At 44.0% G+C, this 16,574-nt stretch overlaps 1 protein-coding gene across 2 annotated transcripts in view; it reads right to left on the reverse strand.

Moving 5' to 3' along the window:
- LOC121271096 (tectonic-3-like) overlaps positions 1-16,574 on the reverse strand; it is an 80,798-nt gene that overhangs the window by 37,983 nt on the left and 26,241 nt on the right. For both annotated transcript variants that reach the window (XM_041176840.1, XM_041176839.1), the window contains 4 exons: positions 16,162-16,280; positions 15,520-15,546; positions 11,132-11,212; positions 746-871 (listed from right to left, as the gene is read on the reverse strand). In XM_041176840.1, the coding sequence (XP_041032774.1) occupies positions 746-871; positions 11,132-11,212; positions 15,520-15,546; positions 16,162-16,280 (353 nt within the window). The remainder of the gene's footprint in view (positions 1-745; positions 872-11,131; positions 11,213-15,519; positions 15,547-16,161; positions 16,281-16,574) is intronic.

Below are 16,574 nucleotides of genomic sequence, written 5' to 3' on the forward strand. Positions count from 1 at the left end.
CTGGGATACCCCTCTGCATTGCCCCTCACTAATAACTGGAAGACCCCTCTCCACTGTCCCTCACTGTAATAACTAGGAGACCCCTCTACACGGTCCATCACTGTAATAACTAGGAGACCCTTCTAAACAGTCTCTCACTGTAATAAGTAGGAGACCCCTCTACACGGTCAGTCAGTAATAACTGGGAGGCCCCACTACAGTGTCCCTCACTGTAATAACTAGGAGACTCCTCTACGCAGTCCCTCACTGTAATAATTAGGAGACCCCTCTAAACAGTACCCCACTGTAATAACTTGGAGACCCCTTCACACTGTCCCTCACTGTAATAACTAGGAGACCCCTCTACACAGTCCCTCACTGTAATAACTAGGAGGCCCCTCTACACGGTCCATCACTGTAAAAACTAGGAGACCCCTCTACACAGTCCCTCACTGTAATAACTAGGAGACCCCTCTACATGGTCAGTCACTGTAATAACCATGAGACCCCTCCACACTGTCCCTCACTGTAATAACTAGGAGATCCCTCTATTCAGTCCCTCACTAATAACTAGGACACTCCTCAACACTAACTCACTAATAACTAGGAGACCCCTCTATGCAGTACCTCACTAATAACTAGGATGCTCCTCTACACGGTCCCTCACTAATAACTAGGAGACCCCTCTACAGTGTCCCCCACTGTTCTGAAGCAATTTGTCACTCTTTACATTTTGATTTCTGGATGAGTTGGCTCGGGAACTTACCCTGACGAAGAAAGTGTGAAACGTCTGCTGGATCTTGGTGGTGGACAAAGGGACATCAATAACAACAAAGTTCACACTGGCTCCAACGATGCCCTCGGCCCCTTTCCATTTAATGCGATAGGTCACCTGGTAGAAACAGCACATTTCAGCAATCTGGGCTGCAGTATAGCAACAGCAGCTCACAGTCATAAAGATCTTTACTGCAGTAAAACACCCCAAAGCATTTCACAAGAAACTTCTTGGAGAATAATGGACAATGAGCCAGAGAAAGAGACATTAGGACATTCGGTGCCAAAAAATATTGTTCAAAGGGAGAGGTTTAAGGAAGCATCTTAGGGGAGGAAAGAGAACAAGTGGTCACAGTCTCAGGATACGGGGTAGGCCATTTAGGATCGAGGTGAGGAGAAGCTCTTTCAATGAGAGTGCGGTGAACCTGTGGAATTCTCTACCACAGAGGCCAAGTCACTGAATATATTTAGGAGAAACCAGATAGATTTCTGGACTCTAAAGGTATCAAGGGGTATGGGGAGAGAGCAGGAGTAGGGCTTTGAGACAGAGGATCAGCCTCAGGTCAATAGAGATGCAGTGGGTCATATTTAACAGGATATTTCAGAATGCACAGAATAGATAGATTCCAACAAGTAAGAAAAAGTCCAAGGGGCGGACACACACCATCCGTGGTTAACTACAAAGGTTAAAGATAGTATCAAACTTAAAGAAAAAGCATATAATTGTGCAAAGGCAGATGGAAGGCCAGAAGATTGGGCAGAATATAAAAGACAAAGAACGACTAAAAGACTAATAAGGAGGGAAAAATTAAGAGTATGAGAGAAAGCTAGCCAGAAATATAAAAATAGATAGTAAGAGTATTTATAAACATTTAAAAAGAGTTAACAAAGTGAGCATTGGTCCTATAGAAAATGAGTCTGGAGAATTGATAATGGAAAACAAGGAGATGGCAGATGGATTGAACAGGTATTTTGCATCAGTTTTTACTATAGAGAATGCAACTAACATCCCAGAAGCACTTATAAACCAGGAAATGGAAGTGGAGAAGGAAGTCAGGACAATTACAGTCACCAGAGAAGTGGTACTGAGTAAATTGTTGGAGCTGCAGGCTGACAAGAGTCTGGGTCTTGATGGACTCCATCCTAGGGTCTTAAAAGAAGTGTCTAGTGAGATAGTTGGTGTATTGGTTTTAATTTTCCAAAACTCCCTAGATTTGGGGAAGGTCCCAGTAGATTGGAAGATAGCAACTGTAACTCTGTTATTCCAAAAAGGGAGGGAGACAGAAAGTGGGAAACTACAGGTCAGTTAGCTTAACACCTGTCATAGGGAAAATGTTAGATGCTATTATTAAAGAAGTTACAGCAGGGCACTTGGATAAGCTCAAGGTCATGAGGTAGAGTCAATATGGTTTTGTGCAAGGGAAATCAAGTTTAACCAACTTATTGGAGTTCTTTGAGGGAGTAACATGTGCTGTGGATAAAGGGGAACTGGTGGATGTACTGTACTTAATTTGCAGAAGGTATTTGATAAGATGCCACATCAAAGGTTATTGCAGAAAATAAAAGCTCATGGTATAGGGGGTAACACTGGCATGGATGGAAGATTGGCTGGCTAGCAGGAAGCAGAGAATAGGCATAAATGGGTATTTTTCAGGTTGGCAAGATGTAACGAGCGGTGTGCCATAGGGATCAGTGCTGGGACCTCAACTGTTTACAATTTATATAAATTACTTGAATGAAGGGCTTGAAGGGATGGTTGCCAAATTTGCTGATGACACAAAGATAGTTGCTGCCTGGGCTGGAGGGTCTGAGCTATGAGGAAGAAACGGATAGGCTGGGGTTGTTTCCCTTGGAGCAACTAAGGTTGAGGGGGGGACCTGATAGAGGTGTATAAGGTAATTAGGGGCATAGATAGGGTGGATAGGAAGGTACTTTTTCCATTAGTAGAGAGGTCAATAACCAGGGGGAATAGGTTTAAGTTAAGAGGTAGAAGGCTAAGAGGGAATTAGGAAGAAATGTTTTCACCCCGAGGGTGTGGGAGTCTGGAACTCACTGCTTGCAAGGGCAGTTGAGTCAGAAACTCTTGTAACGTTTAAGAAGTATTTAGATATTCACTTGCGTTGCCATAGCCTCCAGGGCTATGGGCCAAGTGCTAGAAAATGAGATTAGTGTAGTCAGATCTTTGTTGATCAACGTGGACATGATGGGCTGAATGGCCTCCTCCTGTTCTGTAGACGACTATGAGAGATAGGAAAGTAAGTTGTGAAGAGGGCATAAGGAGGCAACAAACAAATATAGATAGGTTAAGTGAGTGGGTAAAGATCTGGCAGATGAAGTATAACGTGGGAAAATGTGAAACTGTCCATTTTGGCAGGAAGAGTAAAAAAATGCATATTAGCTAAATGGTGAGAGAGATTGCAGAGCTCTGAGGTGCAGAGGGATCTGGGTGTCCTAATGCATGAACCATGAAAGGCTAGTATGCAGGTACAGCAAGTAATTAAGAAGGCTAATAGAATGTTATCATTTATTGTGAGGGGAACTGAATACAAAAGTAGTGAAGATATGCCTTAGTTGTACGGGGCACTAGTGAGACCACATCTGGAGTACTGGGTGCAGTATTGGTCACCTTATTTAAGGGAGGATGTAGATGTGTTGGATGCAGTTCAGAGAAGGTTTACCAGACCAATACCTGAAATGGATGGGTTGTCGTATGAGGAAAGGTTGGACAGAGTAGGCTTGTATCAGCTGCAGTTTAGAAGAGTGAGAGGCGACTTGATTGAAACATATAAGATCCTGAGGGGTCTGACAGGGTGGATGTGGAGACTCAGGAGTCTGCAGATGGAAAGGATGGAGAGTCATGAGTCTCTTACTGAAAAGGTGTTGGAAGCAGAGCCTATGGATATTTTTAAGGCAGCGGTAGATAGATTCTTGGTAAGCAAGGGGGTGGTAGGTTATTGGCGGTAGGTGGGGTGCAGATTTCAGGTTACTATCAATCAGCCATGATCTTATTAAATGGCGGCACAGCCTCAAGGGATTGAATGGCCTACTCCTGTTCATACGTTCGTATGTAGTCCTGCCAATTGTGCTGAATTGGTGATGCATCCCTTTTGAAAGCCTCTTGGGAATTTTCTTTCAGATAGTATTGACGCAGCATTCCTTTTTTTAATTCATTCATAGGATGTGCCGTTGCTGGCAAGGCTGGCATTTATTGCCCATTCCTAATTGCCCTTGAGAAGGTGGTGGTGAGCTGCCTGTGAACCACTGCAGTCTATGTGTAGTCCCGCTAGTGAGGGAGTTCCAGGATTTTGACCCAGCAACAGTGAAGGAAAGTCAATATATTTCCAAGTCAAGATAGTGAGTGGCTTGGAGGGGACCTTCCAAGTGGTGATATTCCCATGTGCCTGTTGCCCTTGTTCTTCTAGATGGTAATGGTCATGTATTTGGAAGGTGCTGTCTAAGCAGACTTGGCGAGTTCCTGAAGTGCATTTTGTAGATTGTACACATTGCTCCCACTCTGCCCCGGTGATGGAGAGAGTGAATGCTTGTGGATGGGCTGCCAATCAAGCGAGGTGCTTTGTCCTGGATGGTGTCCAGTTTCTTGAGTGTTGTTGGAGCTGCACTCATCCAGGCAAGTGGGGAGTATTCCATCACACTCCTGACTTGTGCCTTGCACATGGTGGACAGGCTTTGGGAGTCAGGAGGTGAGTTACTCATCGCAGGATTCCTAGCCTCTGACCTGCTGTTGTAGCCATAGTACTTATATGGCTGGTCCTGTTCAGTTTCTGGTCAATGTTAACACCCAGGATGTTGATAGTGGGGGATTCAGCGATGGTAATGCTATTGAATGTCAAGGGGAGATGATGATATTCCTCTCTTGTTGGAGATGATCATTGCCTGGTACTTATGTGGTGCAAATGTTACTTGCCACTTGTTAATCCAAGACTGGATATTGTCCAGGTTTTGCTGCATTTGGACATGGACTGCTTCGGCATCTGAGGAGTCACGAATGGTGCTGAACATTGTGCAATCATCAGCGAAAATCCCCATTTCTAACATTATGATGGAAAGAAGGTCATTGGTGAAGCAGCTGAAGATGGTTGAGCCGAGGACACCAATCTGAGGAACCCCTGCAATGACCCCTTGGAGCTGAGATGACTGACCTCCAACAACCATCTTCCTGTGCGCTAGATATGACACCAACCAGTGCAGAGTTTTCCCCCTGATTCCAGTTTTGTTAGGGCTCCTTGATGCCACACTTGGTCAAATGCTGCCTTGGTGTCAAGAGCACTGACTACCACCTCAACTTAATACATGGATCACAGGTAAGGAAATGGGGTTAGGGGAGGGGAAATTACATCCTTATATCTAGATGCTCGTTCTGTGAGACATTAATACCTTTTAAAGGCATGACCTAATTCACCGAATGAAGCAAAGCTGTCTTACTCCCACAGACCCCCACCCCGATACCTCTGAAAAAAAGATTTGCATTTATATAGCTTTTTTCATGACCACTGGGTGTGCCAAATTGCTTTCCAGCCAATGAAGTACTTTCTTGAAGTGTAGTCACTGTTATAACGTAGAAAACAGGACAGTCAATTTGCACGCAGCAAACTCCCACAAGCAGCAATGTGATAATCAGTTCTTTTTTCTGATGTTGCTTGAGGGGTAAATATTGGCCAGGTCACTGGGCTCTTCTCCAAAAGAGCGCCATGGGATCTTTTACGTATGGCACATCGGACGGTGCAGTGCTCCCTCAGTACGACACCAGAGTATCAGCTTTGATTTTGGCCCTCGTGCTCTGGAGTGGGACCTGAACCTGGAAACCTGAGACTCAGAGGCAGGTATGCTACCAACTGAGCCACAGCTGACACTCAAAGCTGTTCAGTTCAACTCTGCATCTATGGAATGCCACTAATCAGACGTGGAAAAATTGTCGTGGGGGGTGGGGGGGTCGATTCTGGCTGCTCTGCTGACTATGTAACATCTGGTTTCAGTTAGCATTGATGAACAGTCTTGGAGGGCGCTCACTGCCTCTCGAATCTGGACATGATGTTTGGCAGGGGAGGAGCCATGAGACAAGAGTGGGATGGCAGCCACTCTCACAGAACCCAACAGCTTCCATCTTACTGAAATTAGCCAGCAAATTTGGATCAATGTAAGAGTTCCTTCTCGCCTTGCCGGGCCTCTATTGGAGCAAGTCAGCACAGAGTCAGTGGCAATAATAATAATAGATAAAAACAAAAAACTGCGGATGCTGGAAATCCAAAACAAAAACAAAAACAGAAATACCTGGAAAAACTCAGCAGGTCTGGCAGCATCGGCGGAGTAGAGTACAGTTGACGGTTCTGTTGAAGGGTCATGAGGACTCAAAACATCAACTGTACTCTTCTCCGCCGATGCTGTCAGACCTGCTGAGCTTTTTCAGGTACTTCTGTTTCTGTTTTTATAACAGAGTCAGTGGCAGCTTGCCCAGTGCACAATGTACACCATTAGCTTTTAGATCAGACTTGATTAACAGTCTAATAGAATGATGCATTTGCCCATTTGCTGAGTAGTTTTCATTAGCTAAAAACCCAGATGTCTGTGTTTTGGGAGATTTCCTTGACAGATATTAACAATTTAGACTTGAGCATGCAGAGCACAATTTCAAAATTTGCAGATGACACAAGCCGTGAGGAGGATAGTGTCAAATTTCATAAGGACAGAGACAGACTGGTGGAATGGGCAGAAACGTGTCAGGTGAAATTTAATGCAGAGAAGTGTGAAGCGATTCATTTTGTTAGGAAGAACGAGGAGCGGCTATAAAAAAAAGGGGCACAATTCTGAAGGGGGGGATAGAAGTAGAGAGGCCTGGGGGTAATAACGCAAAAAATCATTGAAGGTGGCAGGGCAGGTTGACAAAACAGCTAATAAAGCATATATACCGGGCTATATAAATATGGGCATAGAGTATCAAAACAAGGTACTCAATGCTAACTGAAACCAGATGTTACATAGTCAGCAGTGCAGCCAGAATCGACCCACCCCCACTCCCCAATCCCATACAGGATCCCGGGCTATATAAGTATGGGCTTAGAGTACCAAAACAAGGAGGTTATGATAAAGCTGCTTAAAACGCTAGTTTGGCCTCACCTAGAGTATTGTGTCTCGTTCTGGGCACCACACTTTAGAATGGGTGTGAAGGAATTAGAGAGGGTGCAGAATAGATTCACAAGAATGGCTCCACAGATGAGGAATATCAGTTACGTGGATAAACTGGAGAAGCTGGGGCCATTCACCTTCGAGAAGAAAAGGTTAAAGAGGCTTGATAGACATATTCAAAATCATGAGGGGTCTGGACAGAGTGGATAGGGAGAAACTGTTCCCATTTGGTGGAAGGATCAAAAACCAGGGGGCACAGATTGAAGTGATTGACAAAAGAAGCAACAGTGACATCAGCAAACACTTCTATTCTTACACTGAGTGGTTAGCATCTGGAATGCACTGTCTGAGAATCTGGCGGAGGAAGATTCAATCAAGGCTTTCAAAGGAGAATTGAATAATTAACTCTAAACAAAGAAAAATTGCAGAGCTACAGGTAAAAGGGGTTGGAACGGCAATAAATGAGTTGCTCTTGCAGAGAGCCAGCATGGAACGATAGGCGGAGTGGCCTTATTTTGTGCTGTAACTATTCTATGGTCCTACAATGCGTATGGAGAAGTCAAACAAGGCAAGGGAATACACAATAAATGGTTGGATTCTGAGAAGCGTAGGGGAGCAGAGGAACGTTAGAGTGTACGCTCACAGATCCCTTAAGGTAGCAGGACAGGTAGATAAGGTGGTCAAAGAAGGCATACAGGAATGCTTTCCTTTACTGACCGATGCCAAGAGTATAAGCTTGGGAATTCGAAGCAGTGAGGGAGGAGGTGCAGTTCTGATGTTTCACAAAAAATGAGCGGTCCGAGAGAGAGACAGTTGGAGACCAGAAACGTGAGAACTGAAGCCCAAAAGTATTAATTCACTCAGCAGGCTAGGTGAGTTTTACATATAATTGGGAACAGTAGTTTAAAATGATACTAGGGAGATATCAGTATTGGATTTAATTTATATCTTAATTAGTTAAACCACTTAATGTAACTACAGATAATCGTTGAGTGATACTTCTAAAGCTAAATTGTTAAATGGAACACAGTAAAGACGACAGGACGGGTTATGAGTTGCAGCAGTAGCATGTGGGCGCTGGTGTGTGACTCACAGCAGCCACATCTACAGTCGGTGTCTGTAGATTGAGGAGCTTCAGCTCAGAGTTAATGAGCTGGAGACAGCTTTGGACACTGCGATGCATCAGGGAGGGAGGGGGAAAGTTACCAGGGCAATTTGTTCCAGGAGGCAGTCACACCCTTTAGGCGAGATACTTCGAATCTGGTCCGTGGTTGGGGACAGGAGAGCATCACTGAGAGTGAGGCAGGGATGGGGATCCAGACGTTAGCACTGGAGCAGCCTCAGTCCTTGCAATTGCCCCGACAGGTTCGATATTCTTGCAGAATGTGTGGATGAGAGCAGGGGCTGCAGGGAGCATGAACAAACAGAGCAGAGCACTGTGGTGAGGGGGGCCACTGAACAGGTGCTGTGAAAAGGAATGCAGTTGTAGTACGGGACTGTATTGCTAGGGGGAAGAGATTTGTTCTCTGCAGTCGAGAGGGGTCCAGAAGGCTGCATTGCCTGCCCAGTGCCAGCGTGAAGGACAAGGCCTCAAGGGTGGAGGGGAACTTGGAGTGGGAGGGGCAGGATCCAATTGTCATGGTCCATGTGGGTGCCAAGGACATAGGTGGAATAAGGAAGAGGGTCTACTGAGGGAGTATGAGCAGTTAGGAGTTAAATGAAAAAGCAGAACTCCAAAGGTAATAATTTCTGGACTACTACCTGAGCCACGAGTAAATTGGCATAGAGTAAATAAATTCAGAGATTTGCATGTGTGTGATCAAAGACTGGTATGGAAAAAATGCGTTTCCACTCTTGAGGCACTGGCACCAACGCTGGGGAAAGAGGGAGCTGTGCCACTGGGACAGCTTCACCCAAACTGCGTTGGGAGCTAATTGCTGGTGAATCATTTAACTAGGACTGTAGAGAGGGTTTTAAACTAAATAGTGTGAGCGGAGGGTCAGGGTTCATGTGAGAGAAGATTTGGGAAAGTTAAAGAGCAAGGATAAAGCAAAGGTGCAGGGTAGTGAGGTAGTGATGTGGGTAGTGATAACCAGAGTGTGACAGGATGGGCAATGACAAGGATATGAAGACAGAGTTGGGTAAAATGGACTGGGAAAATAGGTTGTCAGCGTCAAATCTTTTAAAACTGTACTTGTATTTTAAAGTATGGAAAGACATTGCATTATCTGGATATTTGGATTCTGACCTGGAATTATTTTTTTTTTAAAAGATCATAAGTTCACCTTGGAACTGTCAAAAAAACATGCCTTTTCCAAAGAATCACCTGACCGGCATGGTACTTGAAGGGGAAGAGCTGTTTGTTTTGAGCTGCAATCACTTTAATTGATGGGGGGAAAAACTGGTAAAGGCAAAGGCAAGTGGTTTGCTGTAAATCACATGGCAGAGTCTAGCTTTAAGTTATGAGCCTGTTGTTTGTGAACTCAGTCTTTTGGGGAATGAACTAAGAGAAGGCCAACTACCCTAAGTGGCTCTCTCCCTACTTGGCCTGAAATTCCATGTGTGGCTATCAGCCCACAGCCAGAGAATTCTCACCTGCGGATAACCTGTCTGCATTTGGACCTGAAAGGCTGGGACAAAGAGGATTGGTCCGGCCCTATTCACCTCCATTCCCTAGCTCTTTTGGAAAGAACGTCCTGACAACCAAGGTGACGAGGGGGGGGAAACCAGATTAAAAGCATCAGAACCCTGCAAACTTTATCCTTTTCTTACAAAGTTTTCCCAACCATCCACCTCTCCTGAGACTTCTTGTGTGTCTTGTTTATCTGTGTGCGTGTGCGCGGGTGTGTGTGTGCTGGGAATTTTTTAAAGGGTTAGATAGTTATACTTCCATATTACAATTATGTATTAACTAGTTATTGCAACAGATTGAAAATGTTTTGTTTTACAACAAATCAATCATTCTGAGTTCGTCGGAAGAAGCCTGGCTAAAGTCTCTTTTATTCTGGGCAATAGTGGTGAAGGTAAATGACTAGCCATTTTGGTCAGTGACTTAAACTTTTAAACTGATGGTACAACCTGCGCAGTAGTGGGGCTCGATCAACAGCACACTCTTCCCAAAGTTAGAAGAGATGCAATGGCAGGCATTGAAGGAAACATTTCATAGCCCTCAGCCCATTGAGGAAAAAAGACTCTACCGAAAGGGTGCACCTTCTGTGACTAATTAAGGAAGTTAAATGCAGTATCAAATTGATACAAAAGGCAAACAAACGCTGTGAATATTAGTGGTAGCCTGAAGACTGGGAAAGTTTTCGAAACCAGAAAAGGATGACTAAACAAATAATAAAGAGGGTAAAATTGAAGTATGAGAGAAAACTAGTAAGGCATATAAAAACAGGAAGTGAAAGCTTCGACAAGCATACAAAGAGGAAAAGGGTAGCTAAGGTGAGTACTGGTCCCTTAGAGGATAAGGCCTTCTTCATCAAACGGCCAGCTTGGTGCTGCAGAATGAATTGGTGTGTAGGCCCCTTGTTGGACAATTGGAACTTTGGAAATCAGTATCCTGACATGTTCAGTCAGCTTTCACTCTAAACAGAAGTACTGAGGGGAAAGGAACTTGAAATTGGTAGAACAAAACTAAAGAATGCTGCAGAGTGTTCATTGCTTGCAATCAATTTTGAAAAGGGGCTGCAGGAGTGAGACTCATTCCAAATAAACTACCTCATGCCAAGTAGTTAGAGTTTTCATTTTGGAAAGGGAGTACAGAGATTTATTTATAATAAATTAACAAAAACATCTTAATTATAGACTCCAAGTCAAGAGAGTTAACAGATGGCATATATATTTCACACACATATATATATATATATATATATACACACACACACATATATAAAGAATATACGAGCTATTTATATACACACATGTAAAGTCTTTAACAAAAACAGAATTACCTGGAAAAACTCAGCAGGTCCGGCAGCATCGGCGGAGAAGAAAAGAGCCGACGTTTCGAGTCCTCATGAGCCTTCGACAGAACAAGTCTTTGATATTTTTCCTACCTTATCAACTAAAGGAAACCTTAAAAAATTCAACACAAATAAAGGAGATAATGTAACTTTGTGACTGTATCTTCGAATAAAGGAGTACAAATGATAAAGGAGCGGCTGAAAAAGTAGCCCCGATAATCTGCACCTAAATTCTGCATTCCCCGTGTCTTTCCCAGTGTTTGTTCCCTTACCTCTGACACCACGTTCATACATTTGTTATCCCGCACAAACGGTGAGTATGCATCTTCTCCATTTTCAGGAATAATTTTCACCTGTAACACAAGAACCACCAGAAAGTGAAAGATACACTCGATCCACTCACTTCCCCATGCCGTGCTGAGCGTTCAGACACAAACTTAGGCAAAATGAGAACGGAGCACAAAATACAACACAGGTTAGGAACAGAGCAAAGCTCCCTCAACTGTCCCCATCAAACACTCCCAGGACAGGTACAGCACGGGGTTAGATACAGAGTAAAGCTCCCTCAACTGTCCCCATCTAACACTCCCAGGACAGGTAGAGCACAAGGTTAGATAAAGAGTAAAGCTCCCTCCACACCGTCCCCATCAAATACTCCCAGGACAGGTACAGCACGGGGTTAGACACAGCGTAAATCTTCCTCTACACCGTCCTCATCAAACACTCCCAGGACAGGTACAACATGGGGTTAGATACAGAGTAAAGCTCCCTCTACACTGTCCCCAACAAACATTCCCAGGACAGGTACAGCGCAGGGTTAGATACAGAGTAAATCTCGCCCCACAATCTCATCAAACACTCCCAGGACAGGTACAGCACGGAGTTACATAAAGAGTAAAGCTCCCTCTACACTGTCCCATCAAACACTCGCAGAGCAGGTATAGCACAGGGTTAGATACAGAGTAAAGTTCTCTCGATGCTGACCCCATCAAACACTCCCAGGACAGGTACAGCATAGGGTCAGATACAGAGAAAAGCTCCCTCTACACTGTCCCCATCAAACACTCACAAGACAGGTACAGCAGGGGATTAGGTACAGAGTAAAGCTCTGTCTACACTGTTACATTAAACAGGCCCAGGGCAGGTACACCATGGTGTAGACACATTGGTAAAGCTCCTCTATGCTCCATCTAACATGGACAGTGATAGCAACATAGTGGTAATGTTACTGGACTGAGTCATCCAGATGCAGCTAGTGGAAGTTAAATGAATTAACTCAATCTGTCCAGAATAAATGCTACTCTCACTCATAATGGCCATGTGCCTGCTGCATAATTGTAAAAACCCACTGGGTTCACTAATGCATTTCAGGGAGGAAATCTGCCAACCATACCCAGTCTGGCTTATATGTGAACGCAGACCCAAAGTACTTATGGGTGACTCACCACCACCACTGGACCAGCCAGATAAATACTGAGGCTGCAAGAGCAGGTCAGAGGCTAGGAATCCTGCGACGAGTAACTCACCTCTTGACTCCCCAAAGCCTGTCCACCATCTACGAGGCACTAGTCAGGAGTGTGATGGAATACTCCCCACTTCCCTGGACGAGTGCAGCTCCCACGACACTCAAGAAGCTTGACACCGTCCAAGACAAAGCAGCCCGTTTGATTGGCACCACATCCTCAAACATTCACTCCCTCCACCACCGATACACAATAGCAGCAGTGTGTGTGCCATCTACAAGATGCACTGCAGCAACTCACCAAAGGCTTCTTCGACAGCACCTTCCAAACCCTCAATCACAGGCAGCGAGCGCGAGACAGGCAGCGAGCGCGAGACAGGCAGCGAGCGCGAGACAGGCAGCGAGCGCGAGACAGGCAGCGAGCGCAAGACAGGCAGCGAGCGCGAGACAGGCAGAGTGAGCGAGACAGGCAGCGAAACAGAGAGAGAGAGAGAAAAAAAAAATCCTCATCTCCGTCATAATTGGGAGACCCCTTATTTTTAACTTCTGTCTCCTAGTTTCTGGTCTCTGCCACCAAAGGGAAACATCCTATCATCATCCACCGTCAAGCCCCCTCAGGATCTTCTTTATTTCAAAAAGATCACCTCCCAGTTTTCTGCACAGTTACACACTCAACCGGTTCAACTTCAGAAGTTTTGACAGTCCGTTGCTGAAATGACTTTACCCTGCTTGGATTAACTGCAGATCCACTGACTTTCCAAAAACAATTGCATTATCATGCTCCATTTCCAGTTTCATTTATGCCTTTTTTTCAACGGAACAAGTACTTAACAGCAAAGGTTTCTAACTAGAAATATTAGTACTAATGAAGTGGCTTACTTCAACTATTGTGCATGGAATCACCACACTTTTCAGTGACCTCAATGTGCTGTCACCCTGGAACCTCAAACAGGTAGAACATTAATACTCTCCCACCTTACGTCAATCTTCACCACTGAGTGAATCTAGATAACATTTAAACCAATCTGTTCCACACACTGTTGAGGTGCAACCACTGTGTAACACCACACAGTTAAATGAAACCACAACTCATACTTTTATCACTGGACTGTAGCTTCTTGTGACTGGTACAATTCCTTCAGACTGAACATTATTACCACTTTCGGCCTCCAAATTCTGTGTCATGTGTCATTTTATAGAATCCTGCTGTACCGCTTTGAGCAGTTCATCGCATAATGGTATTTTGAGGACAAACTGAAAAAAAAACCAGCTAACTGTTTTCCAAGTCTCCCTGTGATTCATTCTCCCACTATTGCCGCTCCGAATCCGGTTTGCTGTTGTGGCATCCAGATCTGCTGAAAGTGCTTTAATCCTCATTCTTTCTGTCTGCCATTCTTCCTATGGACTGACGCGTGCATCCAGAATGTCAGTGATCTTGCGATGCCTCAACCATTCAGTGCTTCATTCTTTGTGACACCACGGAATGTGCCATTTGTGCCATCAAGGCTGCTGGAAAAGACTGCTTCCCCGGGAACTTATTTCAAGGCAGGAGACATCTGCTCCTAATGGTATAGCTTCCAGCCTCACAGCCTCCCAACCCATCGGCTGTGTCATATTACAATTTACACTTGCTTTTATCCATTCTTCACAAAAACTTAGATTTTTATTATTTGTTCATGGGATGTGGGCAGCATTTATTCTCTATCCCTAACTGCCCTTGTTTAAGAGTCAACCACATTGCTGTGGGTCTGGAGTCACATGTAGGCCAGGTGAGGTAAGGACATTACTGAACCAGGTGGGTTTTTACGACAATGGTTTCATGGCCATCATTAGACATTTAATTCCAGATTTCTACTGGATTCAAATTTTACCATCTGCCATGGTGGGATTTGAACCCTGGATCTCTGGAATACCAGTCCAGTGACAATACCACCATGCCACCGCCTCTCCTTCTGTCTTTAAAAAAAAAATCACTCTTTCATTTCAACATGTATATCCTTATCATATTTTGCACATTTTCAAACGTTCCCCCATTTCCCTACTTTTCTGTTCACCGGGAGCATTTTTACATTCAATGTTGCACTTTTTCCACTGCCACACACTTTCGCCCAATTGTCACGGTGGCTTCACGCTTTTTCACTCTTTAAATTCACACCCTTTTCACACATTTTTCATAATTTCAAATGTTGATGTTTCCCTCACTTTACTGCTAATTGGAAACACTTTCACACACATGATGCAGGAACTTCACTCGCGCACTTTTGACCCTATTTTTCACAGTTCTTTCACACTGATCCACTCTTTTAAATTTACCAGGCATTTTCCGCACATGTCGCACATTGTTACACATTTCCAGGACACACAGCTTGCACTTCTTTCACTCCTGCAGTTTTGACCATTTCTTCACAATCCTTTTACACCTTTGCGATCTTTGAATTTATCTTTTTTTCCCCCCCAATCATTTTTCACATTGTCAAATTTCCACTGTTTCTTCATATTTTTTCACTCTTTAATTTTACCATGCATATTTTATCACATTTTCAAACTCTTTCACACTTTCCTGTTCAGTAGAAGCATTTTTATGCACATGTTGCACTTTTACACTTCCACAATCTTTGATCCAATTTTTCCAGTTGTTCCACACTTTTTCACTCAAATTTAGCAAGCATTTTTCTCACAATTTGTACATTTTCAAATTTGCAGATGTTTCCTGACTTCATTGCTCACTCAAAGGTATTTTACACACATTTTGCACTTATTGACCCTTTTCACTGTTCCTTCACACCTTTTTACTCCATGAATTTACTAAGCATTTGTTCTCACATTTTAGACATTTCCAAATGTTCACAGATTTTCCTGACTCTTTTGCTCATTTTGCACTTTGTGACAGACAGAGGGAGAGTGAGTGTTCCAGGGAAAGAGAGATAAGGAAAGAGAGAGATAGGGAAATGGAAAGACAGAGGTAGGGAAAGGGGGAGGGAGAGAGAGGGAGAGAGAGAGAGAGAGAGATGTGAGAAGGGGAGAGAGACAGCAAAAGAGAAAAAGAGAAGTGGAGTGAGAGAGATGGAGCAAAAGCAAGATGAGGCAAGAGTGAGAAGGGGAGAGAGATGTGAGATGGGGAAAAACAGAGTCAGCGATAGACAGAGACAATGTAAAGATGGAGATTAGAACTGCAATCTTTTAACAGAGCAGCCTTACCCTTTCCTGAATGGTAATATTCGGCACCTGTAAGACAATAGAAAATGATGATACCGAGATAAATCTCAGGACTACAGTCAAAACCCAAAGCACCCCCTGCAACATCCTGATGGGGTTTGAACTTCCCTATAAACATCAGCTCAGCTAAAACTCTGCTGCCTGCATCGTAACTCGCACATAGTCCTGATCAGCCACCGACCATGCACTGCCCCATGTTAGCTTCCTAACTGGATTTAATTATTCAAATCAACATTTTCTGATCCCTCCACGCTTCACCCTCCCTATCTCAGTAATCTCATTCAACCCGACATCCCACCACAATGTCCCCGACCTCCAAAACTGGAGAGTGGGTATGCCCGATTTTCATTGTACCAGCATTAGCAGCTGTGCCTTCAGCTGCCTGGGCTCCAAACTCTGGAATTCTCTCCCTGAACCTTGGGCAGCCTCTATTCTCCTTGAAGGACCTCCTTAGAACATGTCTTTTCAAACAGACCTGTCCAGGCAGCCATTCAAATGATTTGCTGCCAAAATCTGTTTGATAACAATCCTGAGAAGTGCCTTAGGAAGTTTTACTATGTTAAAGGCGCTATATAAATGCAAGTGGGTTGTTATTGAGGAAAAGTAATATAACCTCTTCCTTACCGATGACAGGTCAAAGTTGTTAAAGTATGATTCTGCATTCAGTGCAGGCAGCATATGGCAAGTGGCATTCAGATCTCCAACACTCCGGGTACACCTGGAACTATGGTCCTGCAGGTAACCTAGACAAATATTTAAACAGCAACATTTTTCAATCTCACGTGAATTTATGACCCCAGCCGGTGTTAACTGCTGCGCAAACCAAATCCCAGAGGGAAACTTGGCTCACAGGCCATAGCCCTTTTTTTTGTATTCCAAAAGCAAGAAGATGACATACCGATCTCAGCAGTAAGAGGTCCTGTAACACTTCAGGGGTTTTGAAAATTAAAAGCAAAAGCTTTATTAACAGGAATAAAAGAGAACTTAAGCACACATGATTATAATCGCACAATTAAGGTTAGTCTTACAAAACATTC

The sequence above is a fragment of the Carcharodon carcharias genome, chromosome 29, assembly GCF_017639515.1.
Source record: "Carcharodon carcharias isolate sCarCar2 chromosome 29, sCarCar2.pri, whole genome shotgun sequence".
Classification (NCBI taxonomy): Eukaryota; Metazoa; Chordata; class Chondrichthyes; order Lamniformes; family Lamnidae; genus Carcharodon; species Carcharodon carcharias.